Source organism: Phocoena sinus, chromosome 16 (assembly GCF_008692025.1).
Source record: "Phocoena sinus isolate mPhoSin1 chromosome 16, mPhoSin1.pri, whole genome shotgun sequence".
Lineage (NCBI taxonomy): Eukaryota > Metazoa > Chordata > Mammalia > Artiodactyla > Phocoenidae > Phocoena > Phocoena sinus.
In genome coordinates, this window is record NC_045778.1 from 23785909 (window position 1) to 23807312 (window position 21404).

A 21404-nucleotide genomic window follows, 5' to 3' on the forward strand; every position below is an offset into this window, starting at 1 on the left:
GTCTCTGGAAACAACCCGAATGCCCACCACCTGATGAGTAGATAAACAAATGTGCTCTCTCCGTACAGTGGAATATTATTCAGCTGTCACAGTAATGAAGTTCTGATCCATGGTGCAACACAGATGAACCTAGAAAGCAGGATGCTAGGTGAAAGAAGCCAGACACAAAAAGCCACATCGTGGGTGATTCCATTTACATGAAATGTCCCGAACAGGCAGATCCATAGAGACAGAAGGCACACTGGTGGTCGCAGGGGCTGGAGGGAACGGGAATGAGGAGGGACTGCTCGTGGTACAGGATTTCCTTTGGGGATGATAAAACTGTTTTAGAACTAGATACAGGTGGTGGTTGTACAACATGGTGAATACACTCAAAACCACTGAATCGTACACATTAAGATGGCTAAAATGGGCTTCCCTGGTGGCCCAGTGGTTGAGAGTCCGCTTGCCGTTGCAGGGGACACGGGTTCGTGCCCCGGTCCGGGAAGATCCCACATGCCGCGGAGTGGCTGGGCCCGTGAGCCATGGCCGCTGAGCCTGTGCGTCCGGAGCCTGTGCTCCGCAACGGGAGAGGCCTACGTACTGCAAAAAAAAAAAAAAAAAACAAAAACAAAAAAGATGGCTAAAATGATGAATTTTATCTCAATTAAAAAACTTTAAGGATGCACTGGCTGCCTAGGTCCATAGACAATGAAGGGCAGGACCATTCCTAGGAGGTGAGGGCAGTAAGTGGGCCGAGAGGTGTGTGCAGGGGTGGGGCGTGGTCACCTCCTGGGCATGTTTTGAAGGGAGAGGATTTGCTGGGGTGATGGGGGTCCTTGAGAATGACTGCACGAGCTGTTTGACTTGAGCAGTTAGGAAACTGGAGTTCTTACTTCCTGAGATAGTGAAGCAGTAGCTTTGGTGAGGGGAAGGTGGAATCCGTGGCTTAGCTTTCAACATGTTAGGTTTGACATGCTCGTTAGACATTCAAGTGGAAATGCCGAGAAGACAGAGGGGGTGTGCTGGTAAACGCCCAGCAAGTGGCTCTGAGGTTGGAGGACCCTAACATGTAGCACTTGGTGATCTCTATGGTGTACATACTCCTACCATGGCCTATCTCGAGCTACCAGCATGACGTCAGCTGGCTCTCTGAGATCCTAGAAATCCGACAGGAGCTTCTCGAGCCAAGGAGGCTCCAGCCACACTATGTGGGTCCAGGCTGGAGGGGAAAATGGGAGCGTTGCCAGCGTCTGGGTTGTAGTTAAAGCCGTGGGTCTAACCAGGCTCACCCAAGGAAAGGGGTGTGGGTAAGAGCAGAGAGCAGGGCTGGGGGCTGAGGGCACCTCAGTGTTCATGTTAGGGAAGATGAGGACGAACCAGCAAAGACACTGAGAAGGAGCCACCCCTGAGGGAGGAGGAAGGCCAAGAGGCAGCACTGAAGGCCAGGAGAACGAACAGTGGGGGGGAGACAGGAGGCAGCCGCCTGAACATCTCTCAGTAGTCCCCAATTAGCATACATATCAGTATTTACTTTTCTGTTCTCAGCATAAGGACTCTTAATTACCCTCATTAGGGAAGGTCCAAATCCACTGACATTTACTGAGTAGGTCCACCAGGCTTTTTGTTTGTTTGTTTGTTTTTTTAAATCCACTTAACCCTCTTCTCCCGCCCACCTTCAAAGCCCTCCCTAGTACACCGGCTTGGCCCAGCCCTTAGAGGGATACAGGACTTTCCTTCCCTAGCTCTGCAGTCCGTGCAGATATGCTAACTCATCCTATAGGAACGGGACTGTGCTTAAATAAGCAGGCCACAAGGTGAAGTGAGAATCGAATGGATCTGAAAGGCATTCTGCTGAGTGAAAGCAGCCAGTCTCAAAGGCGACAGACGTCCTGTGTGATTCTATGACATTCTCAAAAGACAAAACTCTAGTGACAAAGAACCCATCAGTGGTTACTAGGGGTTAGGGGTAAGAGAGGGGTGACCGGAAAGGGATAGCACAAGGGAGTTTGGGGTGGGGGTGGACCTGTTCTGCATCCTGTTTGTGATGGGGGAATGCAAAGCTATATATTCTAAGATGCGTAGAACTGTATACCCCAAAATGTCAATTTCACTGCATGTTAATTATAAAATTTCTGAAAATTTATATTATTGAAGACCTTTCCACCCACATCCCCCCAAAAAAGATGACGTGAAAGGTACCAGCATAAATAGCACCACTGATGGACTTTTATGCTCAGATAGCACCATCCTTCTCTCCACTGTCATTTAATTCAACAAATATATAATACCACCCCCCTATAAGGGAGAAGGGTAGGCTCTAGGGCCATGAATGCCACCATGAGTTTGAACCTAATTCAGCAGGCAGTCAGGAGCCATCATCGACAGTTCTTGAGTATGAGTGATACCCTCAGAGATGTGCTTTAGGTTGATTAATCTGGACAGAAGGAGAAAGAGGACAGGGTGATGGCAGAGAGCGCAAATGGGCAAGGGCTGGATGTGGGGTCCGTGAAAAAGATGAGGGTTGGAGTGAGGCTAGGGTTTGGAATACCAGAGGTGGAAGTGGCAGAAGCTCAAAAGGGCAGGCGAGGGCTTCCCTGGTGGTGCAGTGGTTGAGAGTCCGCCTGCCAATGCAGGGGACACGGGTTCATGCCCCGGTCCAGGAAGATCCCACATGCCGCGGAGCGGCTGGGCCCGTGAGCCATGGCCGCTGAGCCTGCGCATCCGGAGCCTGTGCTCCGCAACGGCAGGCAAGGGAAGCGGCTAGATGGAGGAAAAGATGGCAGCTGTCACCATCTGCCACCACTCTGCTGGACATGGCCAGGCTCCTGGTTTCATCATTCCCTCAACTTAGTTCTTCATCTGAATGCCCTCCACCACCCTTGCCTGTTCTCTCTCCGAGCCTCTCTCTGTTTATCTTTCTTAGCTTTTCTTTGAATCAGATCGTCCCTCTCCTGCCCCCCTTCCCACTGTCTCTATCTTCTGATTTTTTCTCACACCCACACATTCACAGATACATACATGCAGCTCATTCACTCATGCCTGTATTGCTTTGTCTGTTTAACCACAGATACTATGTGGCCAATACCTGTGTGCCTGGGAAGGCATGGCATGGGTCATGTAGGCAGGGCTCTTTGCAAACCTGGGCAGCTGTGCCCGGGTTTGACTTCGGGATGCCCAAGGGCAGCTGAGTGACTCTGTCATCAGGCATGGTCACCCATCTGCCTGGAGCCCAGTGCCCTGTCCCAGCCTAGGACCCTTTCCTTAGGGCATTTGTGGTGCCTTTGTTCTCAGGGAAGGGGCCCCAGGTCTGGGCAGCTCCACCCAGCAGAGGGCTAGGAGCAGGAAGGAGGTGAAATCATCCACTCCGCCCTGGCTCCCAGGACACCCAGGGTCATGGCCTCTAAATAGTCTTGAATTCTACCTGGCCCCCCTCCGCCAAGCCTCTTGAGGCAATGGGATCCCTCTCCGCCCCCTCCCTGCCACCCAGAGGCATGGGGAAGGTGGACTCGCTCTTGGAGAGGCAGAGGAACATAGAGTGGTGTGATTAGCGCAGGCAGGCAGAGCCCCCCTCCTGATTTCCATAAGGCGTGGAGATTTCTTTGCCTTGCCACATTTCTCTCTCTGTGGGAACAGGGAAATAGTTTTAGCATGGTAAATGGACAGAGCCAGGCGGCTGCTCAGGGCAAGGCCCACTCCCAGCTCTGCACCCTGCCCCTCCCTGCCCCGAGGCCGAGGCCCCTAGAGGGCCCAGCCAGGAAGCAGAGGCTGGACACCCCCTCCGCCAGCACAGCCAGGCTCCCTGTCCTCCTGCTGTGGCCCTGCCCATCAGTCCTTGTGATCTTCTGCAGAAGGGACCCCCGGAGGGAGGGGCAGGAAGATTCTGGCCTCGGGGCAGACTGGGATGCACACCCTTTCTTCCTGCATTTTGGCCTCTCCTCCCTGCAGCTCTGAGTACACTTACACTTTCGCCCACTGCCCCAACCCCAGCCAAAACTCGGGTGCAGAGTTTGCCAGTGGAGTGAGAAAGGGGATTGAAGCCAGGTGTGAGGGTGACGTCCAAGTTGGCAGATTCTGACCAGAATGGCAGACTTTAATGTTAGAAAAGTGGCCGCCCGTGCTGGGAGGCCGGGCCACAAGGAAGAAATCCTTAAGCTTTCCACTTAGGACAGGTGCCTTCTAACAGGGCCCCGTGCGGGAGAGAGGGAGGAAAGGATGAGGCGGCCATGGCCTGGCTCCCTTGGGGTCTTGTGGGGTGGAGCATACTGTTCCGGAATTAAGAGCTCGGGCCTCATGAATCCCACATGGTCCCTCTGCCCTTTGCTCGTGGAGGTACCAGTCCAGTGCCTCTGGCCTGGGCAGCAGTCTCTGCATGTGTGGGCCTGGGCTTTCCACATAAAGCTTGCCCTTCAGCCACACCCACGGGCACTATTAAGTGGAGCCCAGCCCTCCTGACAGGTACGCCCTGAAGCCACTTTGTTTCAGTAAGTACCCACTGGGCTGATTGCTCAGGTCCCTAGAAGTCCAGGGTAGCCTAAAGATTTGGATGAAATGGCTTTTTGCTTGGGGCATAGAAATGAGGCCAGAGCGACTGGTTCCATCTCTAGGGGTGGGTACAGTTAGCTTTGCTGTATCTAGTGGACATAGGTGGCACCTGTGACCCCCAGACGGAACTCACCCAGAGCCATGGTCACCAAGGCTGAGCAAAAGCTGCTAGTCCGCTGGGCACCCTCCTCATTGGTAAGGACCAGCTCCTGTGTGTGAGCTGCTTGGGGGTTTGAGCCTCTGAAGCCAGCTCAGACTTTGGGAAGCACCTATGGGACACAGGGCCTGGTGTGGTTGGAACTAGATGCTTAGACTCCTTGTTTTCCACACCCAGCGCATGACCTCCACACCTGGACAGTGGTGCCAGCCGGCCCCTGCTGGGCTCTCAGACTCTCATCATAGAGTTGGGGCCCTGTTATCCTAATATGCCCGAGATTGCCAAGGTTTTAGCACTTTAAGCCCACATCTCAGGAACCCTCTCAGTCTCAGGCAAACTGGGACAGCTGGTCAACCAGGAGCAGTGCCCATCATCAACGATGCAGGCTTGAGAGGGGGCCCACTCCAAGGCTCTGAACCAGACAGGCCTGGAACACAGAAGAGAAAGAGACAGCAGAGCTGAGCTACCCCCGCTTGACATGGGCTTTGCTGGGTCCCTGGAGTTGGGACTCAGCACCCAGGGACAGAAGGGGTGGGGAGAGGGGCAAGGAAAGAAACAAGCTGACAGGTGTAGCTGGGTGAGATCCCCATAGTGCACTAGGGTAATGGGCTGCAAATTAGGAAAACAATTTGAAAGCACCTGTCCCTCATTTACCTTAATGCATGTACCCAATGCACATTGTAATTCATTTCCCAGAAGAGCTGGGGCTGGCTGCAGGGCTGACAGACCCGATCCCTCTGGAGGGAGAGAGGAAGGGGGGGAGGTGTGCACGCGCAGGTGAGGAGCACCTGCCCACCTCTGGGTCTCTTCTGTAGATGAATAATACACACGTCTGCTAGTGATGGAACTGACAGCTCTCTAGTATTCTTTCTCTAAAGTGCCAGGTGCCAATAGGATTGAATTAGATTTCACAGGGGTTTTTGCAATACATGGAATTCACCAACAAATTACTCTTAAAGAGGGAAAATCAATTATTTGGAGCAGAGATAAGCTGAAGGCAAGGCAGCCTTGGATTGATCCTGTCTGTGCAGGCGTGTGTGGAAGTGTGTGGAATTCAACAGATAACCTGGGGAGAGGAGGGCCAGGTCTGCTGAAGAGAGGGTTGGAGGAGGGGGAAGCAGAGGAAGGGCGATGGGGGGAGGAGGAGGAGGGAGAGAGGAAGAGTTGGAGGTCGAAGGTAAAGGAGGGAGAAAATGAAAAGGGAAAGGGGAGAGGGGAGGGGGAAGAAAACAGGGAGAAGAGGGATAAAAGGAAAAGGAGAAGAGAGAAAAGATGGAGAGGGAGGGAAGGGGAGAGAGAGAAGGATCAGAGAAGCCTCGGAGAGAGGAGTGGACAGAGCAAGTGCGAAAAGCAGTTTGAAAGAGCACAGCAGGTGTTAACGGGCCCTTAGAGAATCACCCAGTCCGAGCTTCCCATTTTGCAGATCAGGGAACTGAGGCCCAGAGAGATAAAAGGTCCTGCCCCAGAGAGGAATGGCGGATCCAGAGAAAACCGCAGATCCCTGGTTCCTGACCTCAGGCTCACTCTGTTCAAGGGTCTAAACCACAGAGGAGCTTGGGAAGGGGGTGTAGGTGGACTGAGAGCCTGAAATGAGGGCTGTCCTTCACCCTGCTGCATCCTGGGAACCCTCCCAGGCCCAGGCCAACTGGGACAGTTGGTCAACCAGGGGCAGTGCCCACCATCTCTGATTCAGGCCTGAGAGTTGGCCCACTCCCAGGGTGGAGAAGCTGAGGCTCTGAGCCAGGCAAGCCTGGGATGCAGAAGAAGAAGACCCAGCAGAGCTGAGCTACCACCATGTGACATGGGCTTTGCTGGGTCTCTGGAGTTGGGACGCCGTGCCCAGTAACTGGAAGGGGTGGGAGGAACACAAGGAGACAGAAGGTGGCCGTTCACCCAGAAATTAATGGGGATGTGCCAGCATCAGCTCTCCCAGACTCTGAAGCTTGGCAGGTCCCTGGGGACTGAGGCGGAGTCAGGGGGTGGAGGCAATGACAGTGCAGGGCTTCTCCCCATCGTCCCCTGGACTCCGACTTCACAGTGGGCAGCCTGCGCAGTGGGTGTAGGACAGCTGCCCTGGGCAGGCAGGCGGGGCCAGAGCAACTTGGTGCCCCCCTTAAGTGTGGGGCTGGGGAAAGAAGCAGCAAGTTTTGAAGTGAAGGGGTGAGGAGAGGCCGGCCCCCTGCCAAGTTCACTTGGGCATGTCTGACTGGAGTTAGTTAAGTGAAAGGATGGGCAAAGGAGTGAGGAAGAATACATCTTCCGTGGACTTTTGATTTTCTGCCATTCAATAGCATGGATTAGACCAACAGGGCACAGTGGAAGAGGGAGGGAGGCCTAGGGCCCCCTGCCCAGGATGGGGGGTCCCCTCACCCCTGCACACATCCAAGCCTTTGTCCTTCTCTGCCTGCCCCTCTCATTCCTGGCCAAGCCAAGGTCTAGAAATCAGCCCCTCCCCAGGGGTACCTCTCTCCCTCCCTTCCCTTCCAGAACAATAACCACTCTCCTTTACTGAGCATTTACTCCACCCCAAGCACTTTACTAATATGTTGCTGCTCTCCCACAATAGCCCTGTCAGGTAGGCTTCATTCTTCCCATTTTGCAGGTGAGGAAGTTGAGGTTCAAGGAGATAAAATTGTGCAAAAATCACACAGCTGGAAAGGGTAGTACCCGCATCTGGACTCAGGTCTAACTCCAAAGCCTGTGCTTTTAGCCACCACTGAAGCTTAGGGCCTCACACCTTGGAATCACTGGTCAGAGGGCTCTTCCCTGGCTGGCTTGAATTTTGGACAGGGCTTCTGCGAGGGTGGAACTGACTCTGTGGGCCCATCTCCGCATTCCAGGTCCCCAGCCCCATTCCCACCTTGAGCTAAGGGTGTCCCACCAGCCCACAGAGCTCTCTGGGTACCTCTGGGGGTCCCTGGGCCTTCTTCGTCTTGGTTCACAACACTGCAGAGTCCCTAGTCCCCTCCACATGCACGTGACCCTGGTCCTTCCTCTTCTATTGAAAGGAATTAAGGTCCCCTCCAGGGCACATGGTGGTTCATAGGGTGGGGTGAGGGTCCCCTAGCATTTGGGTACAAAGGAAAAACACACGCAAGGCTCCTGCCATCAGGGAGCCTCCTGTCTTAGGCAAGAAAACATAACCCACAAGTCATGCACCAAAACCTGGTGAAGCAAAGAGACAACACTGCTGCCTAGTCCTGTGGGGTATGCTTTATTCTCCCCACTTCACAGAGGAAGTAATTGAGGCTCCAGGAGTGGAGGTGCGTTGCCCAAGGTCACACAGCTAGGAAGCAGCAGAGCCTGTTTCCCAGCCCTGAACCCCGTTCTCTCCACTGCATTACACCACTGGGTCACCAACCCGGCCACTACCCTGACCAACAGTGGAGGGAGATGAGCGTCTCTAAGGGGCAAACTGGTACCACCATCAGCAGGGAGGTGCCTCAGGGTGGGGAGAACCAGGCAAGAGTCAGCAGGATGAGGAAGGCACCTGCAGGTCTCACATCCGGGGAAGGAGTCTGGGGGCTGCGTCAGGCCTTCCTCCCTTTGGGGGACCAGGTCACCTGCAGAGGGAAGTGCCAGTGGCCCAAGACCACAGGGGATGACTGGGGGAAGCCATATCCAGTGAGAAGTCAGGTGCAGGCTCTGAGAGCACCCAGGACACCTCCAAGCAAGCCTAATGGCCTGACAGGGTGGAATCTGCTCCCCAAGAGGAGGGAAGGGCCCTGCATACGGCAGTTGTTAACCAGTGTGAACGCCACCCGGGACCCTGCCAGGGTTGTTGTGAGCGCTCAGTGAGCTAACAGTTGCAGAGGACCCAGCACATAATAACCTCTCAATACATAGTTGAAAAACAACACTGGGTCAGTCACGGAGCCAGTATTGGCTGTGGGAGCTGCAAAGATGCTAGGCAGGAACGTCCTTGCCGGGCAAGGTCTGCTCTGACCGCCCTCAAGGCCACCTCTCCACTTCCAGGAGTGGGAGGGGAGCTTTGGGGAGTCGAGGCTGGGGAGGCAGCCCCTGCTGGCAGCGGCCTATACCTTGGGCTGGGGGCTGGTGTGCTGCCCTCCACGGGGTAGGGGACGGTGGTGCCAAGACTTCAGTCACCAGGAGCAAAGCGTAGCTCGCTGCACGGGGCGGGAAGAGTGAGGAGTGATTTCATGCGTCCCTCCCCTCCAATAAATAAAGAAAGCCAAACTGTCGCAGCCCCACGGGCAGCCAGCCGGCACCCAGCCCGGTGCGGGGAGGGGCCGGCGCTGCAGCTCGGCTCTGGGACCCGCGGCTGCCGGCTATCAACCTTCTCATCGCCTCTCCTGGCTGGAAGAGAATTTAATCCACTGGGCTCCTCTCCACACACACTGGGATCCTTTTGATGTTCCTCTTTATCTCCTTTCCCAACAAAATTGCCCCTCGACAGCTCCAAGAGGGCCTCCTGCCTCTCCCCCCTCCCCCCTCCCTCCCCGCCCCACTAAGCAGCGCGCACTCCGCTCCCCACCCCCGAATGGGCTGCAAGGAACAAGGGCGTGGAGGACACAGGACCCAGAGGAGCAGGGCGGCACCCTCCTACAGCCCGGGCTCCCCTGCCCTCCACCTGGCTCCCTGATCTTGGCAGAGGCGCGCTTTGCCCCTTGGGCCTCGCTCCTGGCATTTAGTGAAGGTAGGAAGGGTCTTCCAGTGTCATCTGATGCCAGTTCTTTGCAGTTCTTTGCACACATGAGGAGCAGCGTTCTGTAGAGGGGGCGACACGCAGGAGGCCAGGAGAGAGAGGTGATGAAGTGCTTGGACTCTGTAGGAGTCAGTACTAACCCGAGTTTGAATCCTTCACTGGCAGCTATGCATCTTGAACAAGTTACCCTCTCTGGCCTCAGTTTCCTTCTCTGTAAAAAGGGTGGACTGATGCTGACGTCACTGAGATGTGAAAATTTTGGTTAAGGTATGAAGCACACGGTAGAGGCTTGGTAAATGGAAGCTGCTGTTTTAGAAGGCTCTGGGCTGAGGGCTGCAGTTAATAGGGGTTTTGCACCAACTTAATGAACTGGGTAATAATCCCACACACACATCTCAAGGGATTAACAGTCACAAGCCGAGTCCCAGCGGGAATTAGCCCTCCGGGCAGGTTCTGAAAGGGGCAGGCTGAGCATTTGAGGGAATTTAGCCGGAGGTGGCTCTGGGGTCTCAGGACAGCCATATGCGGGGTCCTGACAGCTACAGTGTCAAGCCTAGTGAACTTCCAGCCCCTGGCGGCAGATCAGCGAGAAGGGAGCTGACCTCACTCGTTGAGACCCAGAGATCTCATATGAAGGGGCCAAGAGGCCCTGGGGTGGAGAGGAGGTAGGCAACCCAGTGCTCCGGCTTGGCCAGGCGCTCATCCTGCATCTGACTGAGCTAGCACCACATTCCCAGGCGTCCCCTCAGTCCCTCTGCCTGCGTACTCCCTCACCCCCAGCCTCGCTCGGTCCCGGTGATTCTCCAACTTCAGCGTGCATCAGAACACCTGGAGGGCTTGTTAAAACAGTGCTGAGCCCCACCCCCAGGGTTTCTGATTTGGTAAACCTGAGAGTGACCGCCAAATCTGCATTTCTAACAAGTTCCTAGGTGATTGTGATGCTACCCGTTCCTGTAGAACACTCAGAGAGAAGCACTGCTGTCCCCGAGTAGTTCTCATCCTTGGGTGCACATTAGAACGAGTAACCTGAAGAGCGTTATAAAATCCTGATGTCTTGTCTCCTCCACCCCAAGTCTAATTTCCTTGGTCTGGGGTGCAGCCTAGGCATGGGGGTATTTTAAAGCGCCCCAGGTGGGTTGTTTTTTTAATTAATTAGTTTATTCTTGGATGCATTGGGTCTTCGTTGCTGCACGCGGGCTTTCTCTAGTTGTGGCGAGCAGGGGCTATTTTTCGTTGTGATGCACAGGCTTCTCGTTGCTGTAGCTTATTTGGTTGGGGAGCACAGGCTCTAGGCGCGTGGGCTTCAGTAGTTGTGGCGCACGGGCTTGGTTGCTCTGCGACATGGGGGATCTTCCCGCACCTAGGGCTCGAACCCATGTCCCCTGCATTGGCAGGCGGACTCTCAACCACTGCGCCACCAGGGAAGCCCCACCTTCCTTTTTTAACCCCAGTGTTCCCATGCTCCAGAGCCTAGAGTGGCTCCCTACTGCTCACGGAAGCAGTGTCATGCTGGAGCCCTCCAGATGGCGCCTGCAGAGGAACTCCAGGAGAGCCGCAAAGCCTCCCAATACCCCAACAATCTCCCCAGCTTCTGTACATGGACCCTTTGTAATCAGCTCACTTGTCTGCCTCATCATCAATTATTCTTCACTGCGTGCCTTGCTTAGGCCGGTGGTTCTCAAAGGGTGGTCTCAGACCAGCAGCAGTGTCCGCATCACCTGGAACTTGTTAGAAATGCAAATTCACAGATCCACCCCAGATCTACTGAATCAGATATTCCTGGGGGAGGACGGCAATTGGTAGTTTACCAAGCCTCCAGGTGATTCTGATACACGCTAAGGCCCGAGAACTTCATGTTTAAAGCCACTTCCTCCACCTGGAGTGCGTTTTCCCTTCCTTCATTTGTAGAACAACTCCTCTTGGGGCAGCCTCCTCTGCTGGCGTCCTCTTAGATTCGGCCTTGGAGTGCTCAGTGATGCCGTCTTGGTTTGCTCAGCTCACTCGTATTGCTGGGTGGAACTTCAGTACATGCCCCCCACCCCCACCCCGTGCCCTGGAGCTGCAGTTGGGGGACACCCACATCAGACCCTGACTCTGTTTCCCTCAGTGTGGAGGGCACCCCAGCCTGGGAGCTGGGCCTGGGCTCTTATCCTCACTCTGCCGCCAACCTCTGTGAATTCCATTTCCTCTGGAGGGGTTTCCAAGCTCCAGTATTCCTTCATCTCCACCGTGTGGCCCATGGGAAGAGGATCGAACAGAGTAACGGGTGAGGAAAAGCTGCTGAAGCCCCTTCGCATCTGAGCACCTCCTGTGTGCCTGCTCTGATGTGGCTTTGCACTACCTCAGGGGCTCCCAACAGCAAGTACAGAAGGTTATTCTCTGGTGATTCTGACCTGTGTCTGGCAAAGAGTAGGCATCCAGTGAATGTTTGCTGTGTGATTGTTCGTATCGTCAGCTATCTGAACAATTGTGAAACAAGTTTCGGGATATAGTTTTAAGTGGAAAAAGTCCAACACAGCAGTGTGTAGAGCATGCTACTGTTTGTGTCGAAGAGGGGAGGCGTAGATACACAATGCTCTTACGTGCATGGATTTTCTGGGGAAAGAGATCCAGGGATTGGGGTATGGTTGTCTCCGGGGAAGGCTCTCAAAGGGTAGGGAGGGGCAGCAGGGAAAGGGAGTCGGTTGTGTGCCCTTTACACTTTTGCATGAACTGTGTGAAGACTTTCCGAGTCTGTTTATCACGTCGTTAACATTTTCTATGTTAAGAAAATTAAAACATAGCAATGCTTGGGGTCATTTCCTGCAGGGGTTCTGTCCAGGCTCCTGGGAGTAGGATAGAGGGACGTGGCCCCTCCTCTCCCAGCCTTTGACCATCCCCACCTCCCTCTGGGTGAGGACAGAGGGAGCTCACGGATACAGGAACCCCTGCCCGCCTCACTTTGTGCCCCTGCACCTCTTCTTCTGTGTCCCTCACCCTCCTCGGGATGTGGGGCTGCACAGACCTCCCCACACCCCAGCACGTGCGTGCACACCCCACACACACCCACCCCTCCTCGGCACCCCAGAGGATATGGCCCAGCAGATGTAAAGGGGACTGTTCCTCTGGAGCTGGGTGTGCTCCTGGGGTCCAGCTCGGCCCCTTTCTGTTACTCTGACCTCGGTTCTCACCATTTTCTCTCTGGTTCCTTCTTCCTCCTTCCCGGCTCCTTCTCTGTCTCCATACCCTTTGACTGACCGACTTCCCCTGATAGAACCTGGTAAGTGAGCCTGGGAAGGGCTGGGGCTGGGAGGCATGGGGGCACTGTGGGGAGGGAGCTTCGGTGGGGGGCATGCTCCACCTGCTGTGGGCACGGCTCAGACGGCCCACCCTCTCAGGCCCCAGGTCCTGTGGAGGGGCCGAGGTCCGGGGAGCGAGCGGTGTCGGTGTCAGCGGCTCAGGGCCGTCACAGGCCGCCGGCTTTGGCTATTACTGCCCCTTCGGGCATTTAATTGGTCCTCTCGGTCTGATGGATGGATCCCACACCAGGGAGACTTGGAAACTCCACAGCCCAACAGGGCCGGGAGAGCCTTGCCTGCACCATTTGCGGGGTCCCCTCTGGGCTGGGGGCCCTGGAGGACCCGCTGCTTGCCTGTATCCCCAAATTGGCAGTGCCCTTATTTTGCCAATTTGTAGTTGTAAGAAAAACCTCCAGAGACCGAGGGTTAGCACGCATTTATTTCACAAATGTATCTGAGCACCTAGGGGACAGCTGCAAGGGCATCAGAATCTTGTGACTCTCAGGCTTCGCTGAGGGTGTCCTTTGAGCCTTGCTGGGACCACCCCTCTCTGATGGTGTAAAGGCTTCCAGGTTGCCTGGCTGCCCCTCTCTCAGCAGGAATGGGCTCTGGGAGGAAGCCCCTCAACATCCCTGGGCAACCACAAAGAGAGGCGGGCCTCCCTGCCAGCCCCTGGTTCCACAGGAACACGTGCCCAGAGGGGCTGTGCCGGGGTCTGGGCTGAGGGAGGGTCATGCGGGCCGAGCAGGAGGACATGTCCTCCTGGCGCTGAGAGCCCAGGTCTGTAACCCACTGAGCATCTCAGCAAGGCTCGGGAGAGGCTCTCGACTGGTTAGTTCCAAATCACAGGCCGCCCACCTAGGTTGGAGGGGGCTAGTCTGGGGGTAATTTCCCCCCATGCAGGAGGTCGAATCACTTTCAGGGCAGACCAGTCTCCAGGTAGCTCCCACCTTCAGCAGCAGCTCCTCCTCGTCTGGAGACTTGGGTAGCATGCAGAGAGAGATCACACGTTTTGTGTGAGGACAAGCCAGGTGGCATCTGAGGGCCCCCGTGAGCTCTGGCCCTGATTGGAATGATGAGAAACACCTGACCTAGAGTGAGGCCTCCCCACCTGAAACCACGGCCTCGGGCTGCTGGGCTGTAGAAGAACCAGTGAAGGTCCTGGTGTCTCTGCAGTATCTGGGATTCCGTATCCTCCCAGCCACCACGGCTGGCCCCAGAGAGGGCCACATGGGGGTTCACTTTGCCACTCAGCCGTCTGGGTGGTTCCCACGCCCCGTGTAGGCAAGGCAGTGTCCCCCTGACTGACGTGGTCCAGAGGGGTGACGGAGGAGAAGCAGTGTCCTGCTCTGGCCCTCATGCCCTACCCTGTCCAAGCCAACCGTGGATGCTTATTTGCTTGTCTCCCCTCCCTGCTGACCCTCTTTCCTGCATCTCCCTGCCGGGGCTTGCAGCTGGCAAATGTCTCTCCAGTTGGGGCCACTGGGGCAGAGGAAGGGAGCAGGAGATGGAAAATGAGCCAAACCCTCTGCAAGGGACATTGTGGGCATCTGATGGGGTGATGCAGGCAGAAGAAATTGCAGGAGACTCCAGAAGGCCTAGACATGGGCAGAAGGGTCAGGGAGCCAGGCCAGGATCACCCAGGGGAGGCCAGGCCACTTTGGAGTGGGGGGTAGACAAGCCCTGCTTCAGCCCCGGCGCCCGCTCTGACTGGTTTCTTCTCCATTTTGATCCAGGGCCTGAACAGCATGTTCGAGGTGTACCTGGTGGGGAACAACTCTCACCACTTCATCATCTCCCCGACCTCCGTCCAAGGGAAGGCGGACGTTCGCATCCGGGTGGCCATCCCCCTGGACTATGAGACTGTGGACCGTTATGACTTTGACGTAAGGCCTGCTCACCCTCTCCTTGGCCGGGAGCAGGATTTCAGGGGAGGGAGGGGGGTGGCACCGCCCCCTTAAGTCCCCCCTTCCACCTCTTCCCATTCTTCCCTCGTGGATCTGACCCAGAGAAGCCCACTGAGCTATGGCAGGGGCTAGGCTGGGCCTCCTCTCTTCCAGGAGGACGAGGAAATGTCCAAGAATTGAGTGGAATTTCATTAGGTACCATCAGAGCCTCAGAAGCCCATCAGGAGCCTCTACTGCCCAGCATCAGCCAGCACGGCCCCCGTTAGCCCCTTCCTTCCCAGCAGATTCTGTGGCCACCCTAACCCTATGAGTACTGATGGAGGGATTCACAGTAGCATACATCTGGGATGGGCAATGACTCAGACTGGTGCTCTGGGTTGGAATGGGCAGAGGCCCCAGGGGGACTTACGGGAACGAGGGCTCCAGCAGCATGTCAGAGCTCACCTGGTCCCTGCTCTGCGCATCCAGCTCTTTGCCAATGAGAGTGTGCCTGACCACGTGGGCTATGCCAAGGTGAAGATCACCCTCATCAACGAGAATGACAACCGGCCCATCTTCAGCCAGCCACTGTACAACGTCAGCTTATACGAGAATGTCACCGTGGGGACCTCTGTGCTGACAGTCCTGGTGAGTCCCCGCTCTCCTGCAGGGCAGCTGAGCTCTGGGGTAGACCATCAGGAGGCATCCAGAGAGATCCAAGGAGTCTGAGCAGTCAGGGAACGGGGTGCCCTCAGAGGCTGTGATGTTAGTATACTAGAGCATCTGGACTTTTCATGATGGGCTTCCCTGGCCAGGGCAGCACTGTGGAAAAGGGACCAGCCTGGGGAAGAATGAGGTTGGGCCCAGGATACTTTGGTTTTCTGCCTTGTCCCTGAGAGATACTGAGCCTGGATGGGCCAGGAGCCCTGGACCTGCCCTCTAATGGGGACAAGTGGCAGCCATCTCTCAGGAAGGTGATCCTCTCTCTCCGAGCACAGACGCCGGGGAAGAATGGGCTCCTTGAAGATGCATGGACATCCCCAGCTGTCTTTGGCTGGGACTTTGACAGGGGACTCCTGCCAGTGTCCATTTGTATCCGTTAGTACTCGTGGTCACAAGGGACAGAAACCTTTAAGTGGCTCAAGCAAAAAAGGATTGGCTCATGTAACTCAAAACTGTAAGTGATTTCAGGCATGACTGTATCCAGGCACTCAGCTGAGCAGGAATCTGACTTCAGCAGTGGGGTCTGCTTTTTCTATTGGCAGAGAGGGACACCAGCACCCTTAGGCTCACTTCTCACCAGTGGGGGAGAAAATATTCTTTTTCAATAGTTCCAGCAAAAGTCCCAGAGCTGATTCTCATTGACCCAGCTTATTGGGTCACCCTGGAACCAATCATCATAATTCTGATATACCAGAGATGGGTCATACTCCCCTAGTGGAACGGGGCGTTGGGTCAACTCCATTCAAATTATATGGGCTGAAAATGGGACAGGATATTCTACAGCGGCTTCTAGTATCAGAACAAAGAGGGTTGCTGAGCAGACCAAAGTGGTAGATGTGTGCTACACAAGCTCAGGGGCTTGCCCATAGTAGGTGCTCAATAAACGTCATGGAGTTTACCTCGCTGGTGCCCCTCCCTGCCCACTGAGGCCCCCAGAGTCCTTCCACTTCTTGCTCCATTCTCACTCCAAGCACAGAGATTGCCCGCCGATCTCAGGCCCCTACTCCATAGTGCGTTTACTCTACAGAAAGATGGTATGAAACTGTTTTGAGCCCCCAGGCCCTTCCCATCTGACAGTTATTAATATCTCAAACAGATGTTTGGGTAGGCAGGCCGTCATATGTAAACAGTAAGTCTGCTGCGGCTGTTTTCCTCCCACCTGCTTCCCCAGCCCGTGGCTCTGCCAGCTTTCACCAACTTGCTCATTGCAATCAGTCACCTGGTGCCTGAGGCCCCTTGGGCCGTCCTGCAGCCTCTAGGGGCCCAGCCAGAGAGCAAGTGCCAGAGGTTCTGGCCTCTGGACCCAAAGAGAGCCTCTTCAGCCCCCCAGCCACCTTCCAATGTCAGGATGAAGGACACCCAAGCAGCCTGTCCCCCACAGGGCCTGGAGCCACGTGGCAAAGAATTCGGATGTTAAGCCCAGGCTTGGCGGGTGGCTGGCGATTCCTTCGTGTCGTTCTTGCTGGGGATGGAGGGTCTCACTCTGCAGTCCCCAGTTCCTGGGGCCCTGGCAAGGGTTGAGGGGAACCTAGGGTGTGTGTGGGGGGGTGAAGTGTGGAATGGCACACCTCTTGGCGGATGGCCGGCTGCAGGTGCCAAGGATGATGTGTGAAGCCCAATCCCATCTGGGGTTGGCACTGGAGAGAAGCTTCTCAAACTGGCTTTCCTCAAGCACTGGAGCAGTTCCTGGGCCTGCATGGACCCCGGCCCGCTGCCTATGACCCCTTTTCCAGTCCCTCTCCCAATGTTTAGCAGATGTGTTCGGCCTCCTCTGTGGCTACCTGAGGGTCTCTGTCCAGGGCTGGCTCATCTGGGCAGCGTCTAGTTCCTCAGTGTGTCTGTCCACTCAGTGTGTCTAGTTCCTCAATTGTGTCTGCCCGGTTGTGGAATTGTGCAGCTCTGAAGGGGCTGTTTGACCCAATGATAAGCTCTAGCAGCAGAGCTGTGTGTCTGAAGGAGCTCAGGTCCTGAAGTGAAAAGGTGGGCCCTGCATCCCTGCCTTCTCTGTGTGCTGGTCTAACTGTATTATCTCTAAGAATCTTCATTTCCCATCCGCAGAATGGGCATGAGCTCCCCCCACCACTCCCGCCGCCACCAAGGCTGCTAGGTGTGAATGACAGATGTGAAAGCATCCCCTGGTGACCCCCACTCACCGTCATCTCCCAGTCTCCCCAAGGTACTTCCAGAGCTCCTAGCAGGGGGCAAGTTTCACGGCCACACCTGCCACACCCACTGCCCTGGCTTCTCCCACACTGCCCTTCTCCACTCAGACCCAGGGTTAGCCCAGTCTCTCTATCTCCTTTGCTCCAGGAGGGGCTGAAATTATAGCTATCTGCTCAGGGACTGTGAAATTCCTTCTCCCTGACCTTTTCTGGGATGTTATTAAAACGTTTCATGGGCAGTTGTGTCAGAAAAAATAATTATGAAGAAAAGGAAAATGTTTCAGTTTGCACCGAAGGCCAGGGCAGAGCCTGCTGCAAGGGGCCTCCCCACCCCACGCCATGGCAGGGCCCCATTTCTGTGCCTCATCACCTGTTCTGGGGGAAGGCAGCAGTTCACCAGGGAGCTGGGAAAGCCAGAACAGGAGGGGGCCGTCGCCTGCAACCTGAGCATCCCAGCTGGGATGGCATCCCTTCTCACCTCCCTGCTCCCCAGACCTTCCTCAGCCCAGATTTTGAGGCCCTTACAGCCCCCAGTTATAGACAAATGAATTTCCACTGGTGGAGGGGAAAGAGCAGGGATGTAGCGGTCAAAGACTTGACCTTGAGCCCCAACTCTGAAGGGTGACCACACAGGGGAGGGGTGTGGAGGGGCACATTTACCCATGTACGTTTGCTTGTGGGGTGAGTGTGTTTACGTGCACACACACAGGCATGCCCTTGTGTCTGTGCCTTTGTGTGTGCAACTCATGCACTCAGATACGTGTATATAACACGTGTGCGTGAGTGTGTGTGTGTGTGTGTGCAGGTTCCTGTATGATGCTGGTGGCTCCCCATCCTCTAGGTTGTATGGTTTCTTTCCCTCTCATATCCCCAGGCTGCTCTGATTCTCTCCTTCCAATCCTGCCTCCTGACCTGATAATAGGGGTTGGGTGGGAAGGCTGTGGGGTAACTTCCTAGGATTCTGCTGGGCTTCGGGCAGCCCTGTAGCCTGGCCGATGGCTACCTGGGGCCTGGTGGGGTTTGTGGGTGCTGCTGGATAGTAGGAGAGCAATCTGAACGTTCAACAAACGTTTTTTTGAATACCCACCACTGTGTCAGGCACATGGCCCTGAGGATACAATGGTGATGTGAGCCTTGCCCTCATGAAGTTTATAGTCTCTTGGGAAAGCCTGATGTTAGTACTAAGAAGTGAATCTTTCCATTAAGCGTTACTTGCTATGATGGAGAGATCAGGGAGCTATGAAAACCGGTAACAGGGCATCTGACCTTGACCGGGGTCAGGGAAGCCTTCCCTGAGGAAGTGGCGATTGAGTAGGCATTAACAGGAAAGCGAATGGAGAGAAGCACATTGGAGAAAGAGGGAATAGCATGTGCAAAGGCCCTGTGACTGGAATGCAGTGGTGGGGGTGTGATGTGCAAGGAAGTGGAGTGCTGCTCTGAGGCGGCGGGGGTTGGGGGTGGGTTCAACTGTCTCTCCTGAATTGTGCCCACCCCAAACATAACCACTGGGCTGCTGTTCTGATAGTGGAGAAGTCTTGTATCAACCCGTCCACATTCTCTTACCTATTCCATCCCGGTGGCCCATGGCCAGCATTTGGGCAACAGCTGGCAGAAGCTGTTCCTGGGATGTGCAAGGAGCCAGCCTGGCCTCCTGTAGTACGGAGCTCATGTCCCCAGATTTATTAGCTCCATGTCCCCTGGGCAGAGAGAGAGGGACACAGGAGTAGCAGCCGGGAGGGCAGGTCTTCCCGCACTCCAAGAGGCCTTCCCTCCCTGCTCCAGGGGTGTGGGGCACAGCAAGGATGGGCAGAAGGTGGAGTGCCGGCCAAGACAGGATTCTTCCCCAGGCAGGAATCAAAGCAAGAAGGAGAGGTACATAAGAGCCCTGATGGGGCAGGTGCAGGGCCCAGGACCAGCTCAGTTTGCTCAGCCTGGGGATGGAGTGTCACCCCTCAACTCCAGGCAGACAGAGTGGCCTGTGGGGGCTGAAAGGCATGGCTCCTCCCTCCCCTCCATGCCCCTCTTCCCAGCCAGTCCTTGGGAGGCTGGTACCATCTTGGGCAGGGCCCTGAATCCTGTTCTGTTGTGGACCGGTCACTCCTTCTCCGGGACTTGGTTTTCTTCCCATCACGTGAGGAAAATAGTGCCTGCCCAGCCTGCATTGGCTGGGCTGTTGGGAGGCTCCAGTGTGGTGATGTGGATGTAAATAGGTTAAGGGATTACAGACCTAAGCTGTGGTCCTTATTATCTTCAGCCCTAAAGGGCCCCATCTGGCCGCCCTTCAGCCTGTGTGTAAGCCCAGCTAGCTCTGCAAGGTGGGCCTCTTTCCTCCTCTGTTACCTGGGGAGGTACCCTGACGGGATCCTACCTGGGAGGGTTGACGTGAGAGTTCAGTGGAATGGTTGGTTGAAGACACTCGGTGCCGAGCCTGGCCAGGAACACTCAGAAAATGTCAGCAAGTCATGACAGCCTCTAGCCTGAGCTTTGATGTAGCCAGGACTCGCTTGGAGTCGTGTAACCTGAGCATGTCCCTGAGCCTCTGGGGCCCCATCATCCTCATTATAAAGCTACATGGTTGGGCCGATGCTGCGTCAGGGCCTTCTGGCTCCATGCGGCTTAATTCCAGTGCACTCTGCCCAGGAGGAAAAGTTGATCATTGCTGTTTAGTTTCACTCCTGGCAACACAAACATGCTTCCTGTCCTTTGAGGGTCTAGAGCTCCCTTGCCTGCCCTGCCCGCCCTCTCCCAGCCCCCATCTGGAAGTTTGGTGAAGGTTCCAAGGTGGTCACTTCCCCGCTCCTGGAGCTCACTAGCTGTTCCTGGTCATCCAGCCTGGCCTCCCTCCCCAGGGGGCATCAACAGAGGCAGCCGTGCTCCCGCTGGCCCCCTTCACTCCCTCCTCCCCTGCCCGCTGACACCAAAGGCAAAGGTGTGTGTGATGTCACTGCCCCAGGCTGACCCTGGTGAAGGCCAGCCTCAGTCCTGGAAGAACTGAAATGCAGCGTGCCTCTTCCGTCAGCTGTCAGGCTGCAGGGCCTCTTCCCCAGCCCTGAGAGCCTGCAGGCTCAGGGCACACCGCCCACCCCCCTCCCCTCTGTGTTGCTGAATCCAAGGAATGTAACACGGACCTCACCCCGGGTGCTGGGAAGGCCAGTCCCCTGCCTCGGCCTCAGGTGGTGCTCCCTGGTCCCTCTGGCCCCTTGCAGAAGGACTTGCTCCTCTATAAGTGGGTGGACACCTCCCAGCTACATCAGCACCTGCAGGAGGGATCTTTAGGAGCAAAGCTTTGAAACCAGGGAGACTCAGGTTGAAATTCTGCCCCTACCCTTGCTGTCTCTGTGACCCTGGACAGACGCCTGGCTGTGTCTGATCCTAAGTCCCCAAAGTTTGCTGTGGGGATGATAGTAATTATATCTATCCCATGATTAAAAGAGATGTATTTTAGACCGCTTACACCCAGAAAGCACTGGGTGACTGACAGCTGTGCTCGCTAGTGCTGTTGTTGTTTTTCTTCTCCACCATCATATCTGGGGGTCAGTGGAGCTTCAGAGAACACTGGCTCTTAAACCTAGGTCTCTGGGTTCCTGGATTCTCTGCCTTTGGCTCCGACTTCGCTGGACACTGGGTCCTCTCAGTTGACACAATGGTGAGTTCTTGTCTGTGCCCGACCCTGGGACTCTAACACTCAGGCCCCAGCGTCAAGAAGCAGAAGAGAGAGGTTAAATGAGGATGCGGCCGGAGGGCTAAGACTCAGAGGAGGGAGGCAGCAGGTGCGACAGGAGGACTGGCTTCATGCATGTGCGGCCTGGGCATTTGCTTGGGAAGCTGGAAGTAGGAGGGCCTCACCCTGGGTTTGATGCTCTACTGTCGCCGTCTTGAGATTCTTAATTTTTGAACAAGGGGCGCTGCATGTTCATTTTGCACTGGAAAATTATGCAAATTATGTAGCCTATCCTGGCTATAGGAGCTCCGTAATTCTGTGCCCAAAGGAGCTCTGTGGTTGTCCGT

General features: G+C 55.5%; 1 protein-coding gene across 1 annotated transcript in view; it reads left to right on the forward strand.

Moving 5' to 3' along the window:
* The window catches only part of LOC116741928 (cadherin-23-like), a 334451-nt gene that overhangs the window by 219152 nt on the left and 93895 nt on the right, over window positions 1-21404 (forward strand). Inside the window, exons 12-15 of the mRNA XM_032609100.1 lie at window positions 12601-12606; window positions 14362-14511; window positions 15001-15198; window positions 16406-16576. Of these exons, the coding sequence (XP_032464991.1) occupies window positions 12601-12606; window positions 14362-14511; window positions 15001-15198; window positions 16406-16576 (525 nt within the window). The remainder of the gene's footprint in view (window positions 1-12600; window positions 12607-14361; window positions 14512-15000; window positions 15199-16405; window positions 16577-21404) is intronic.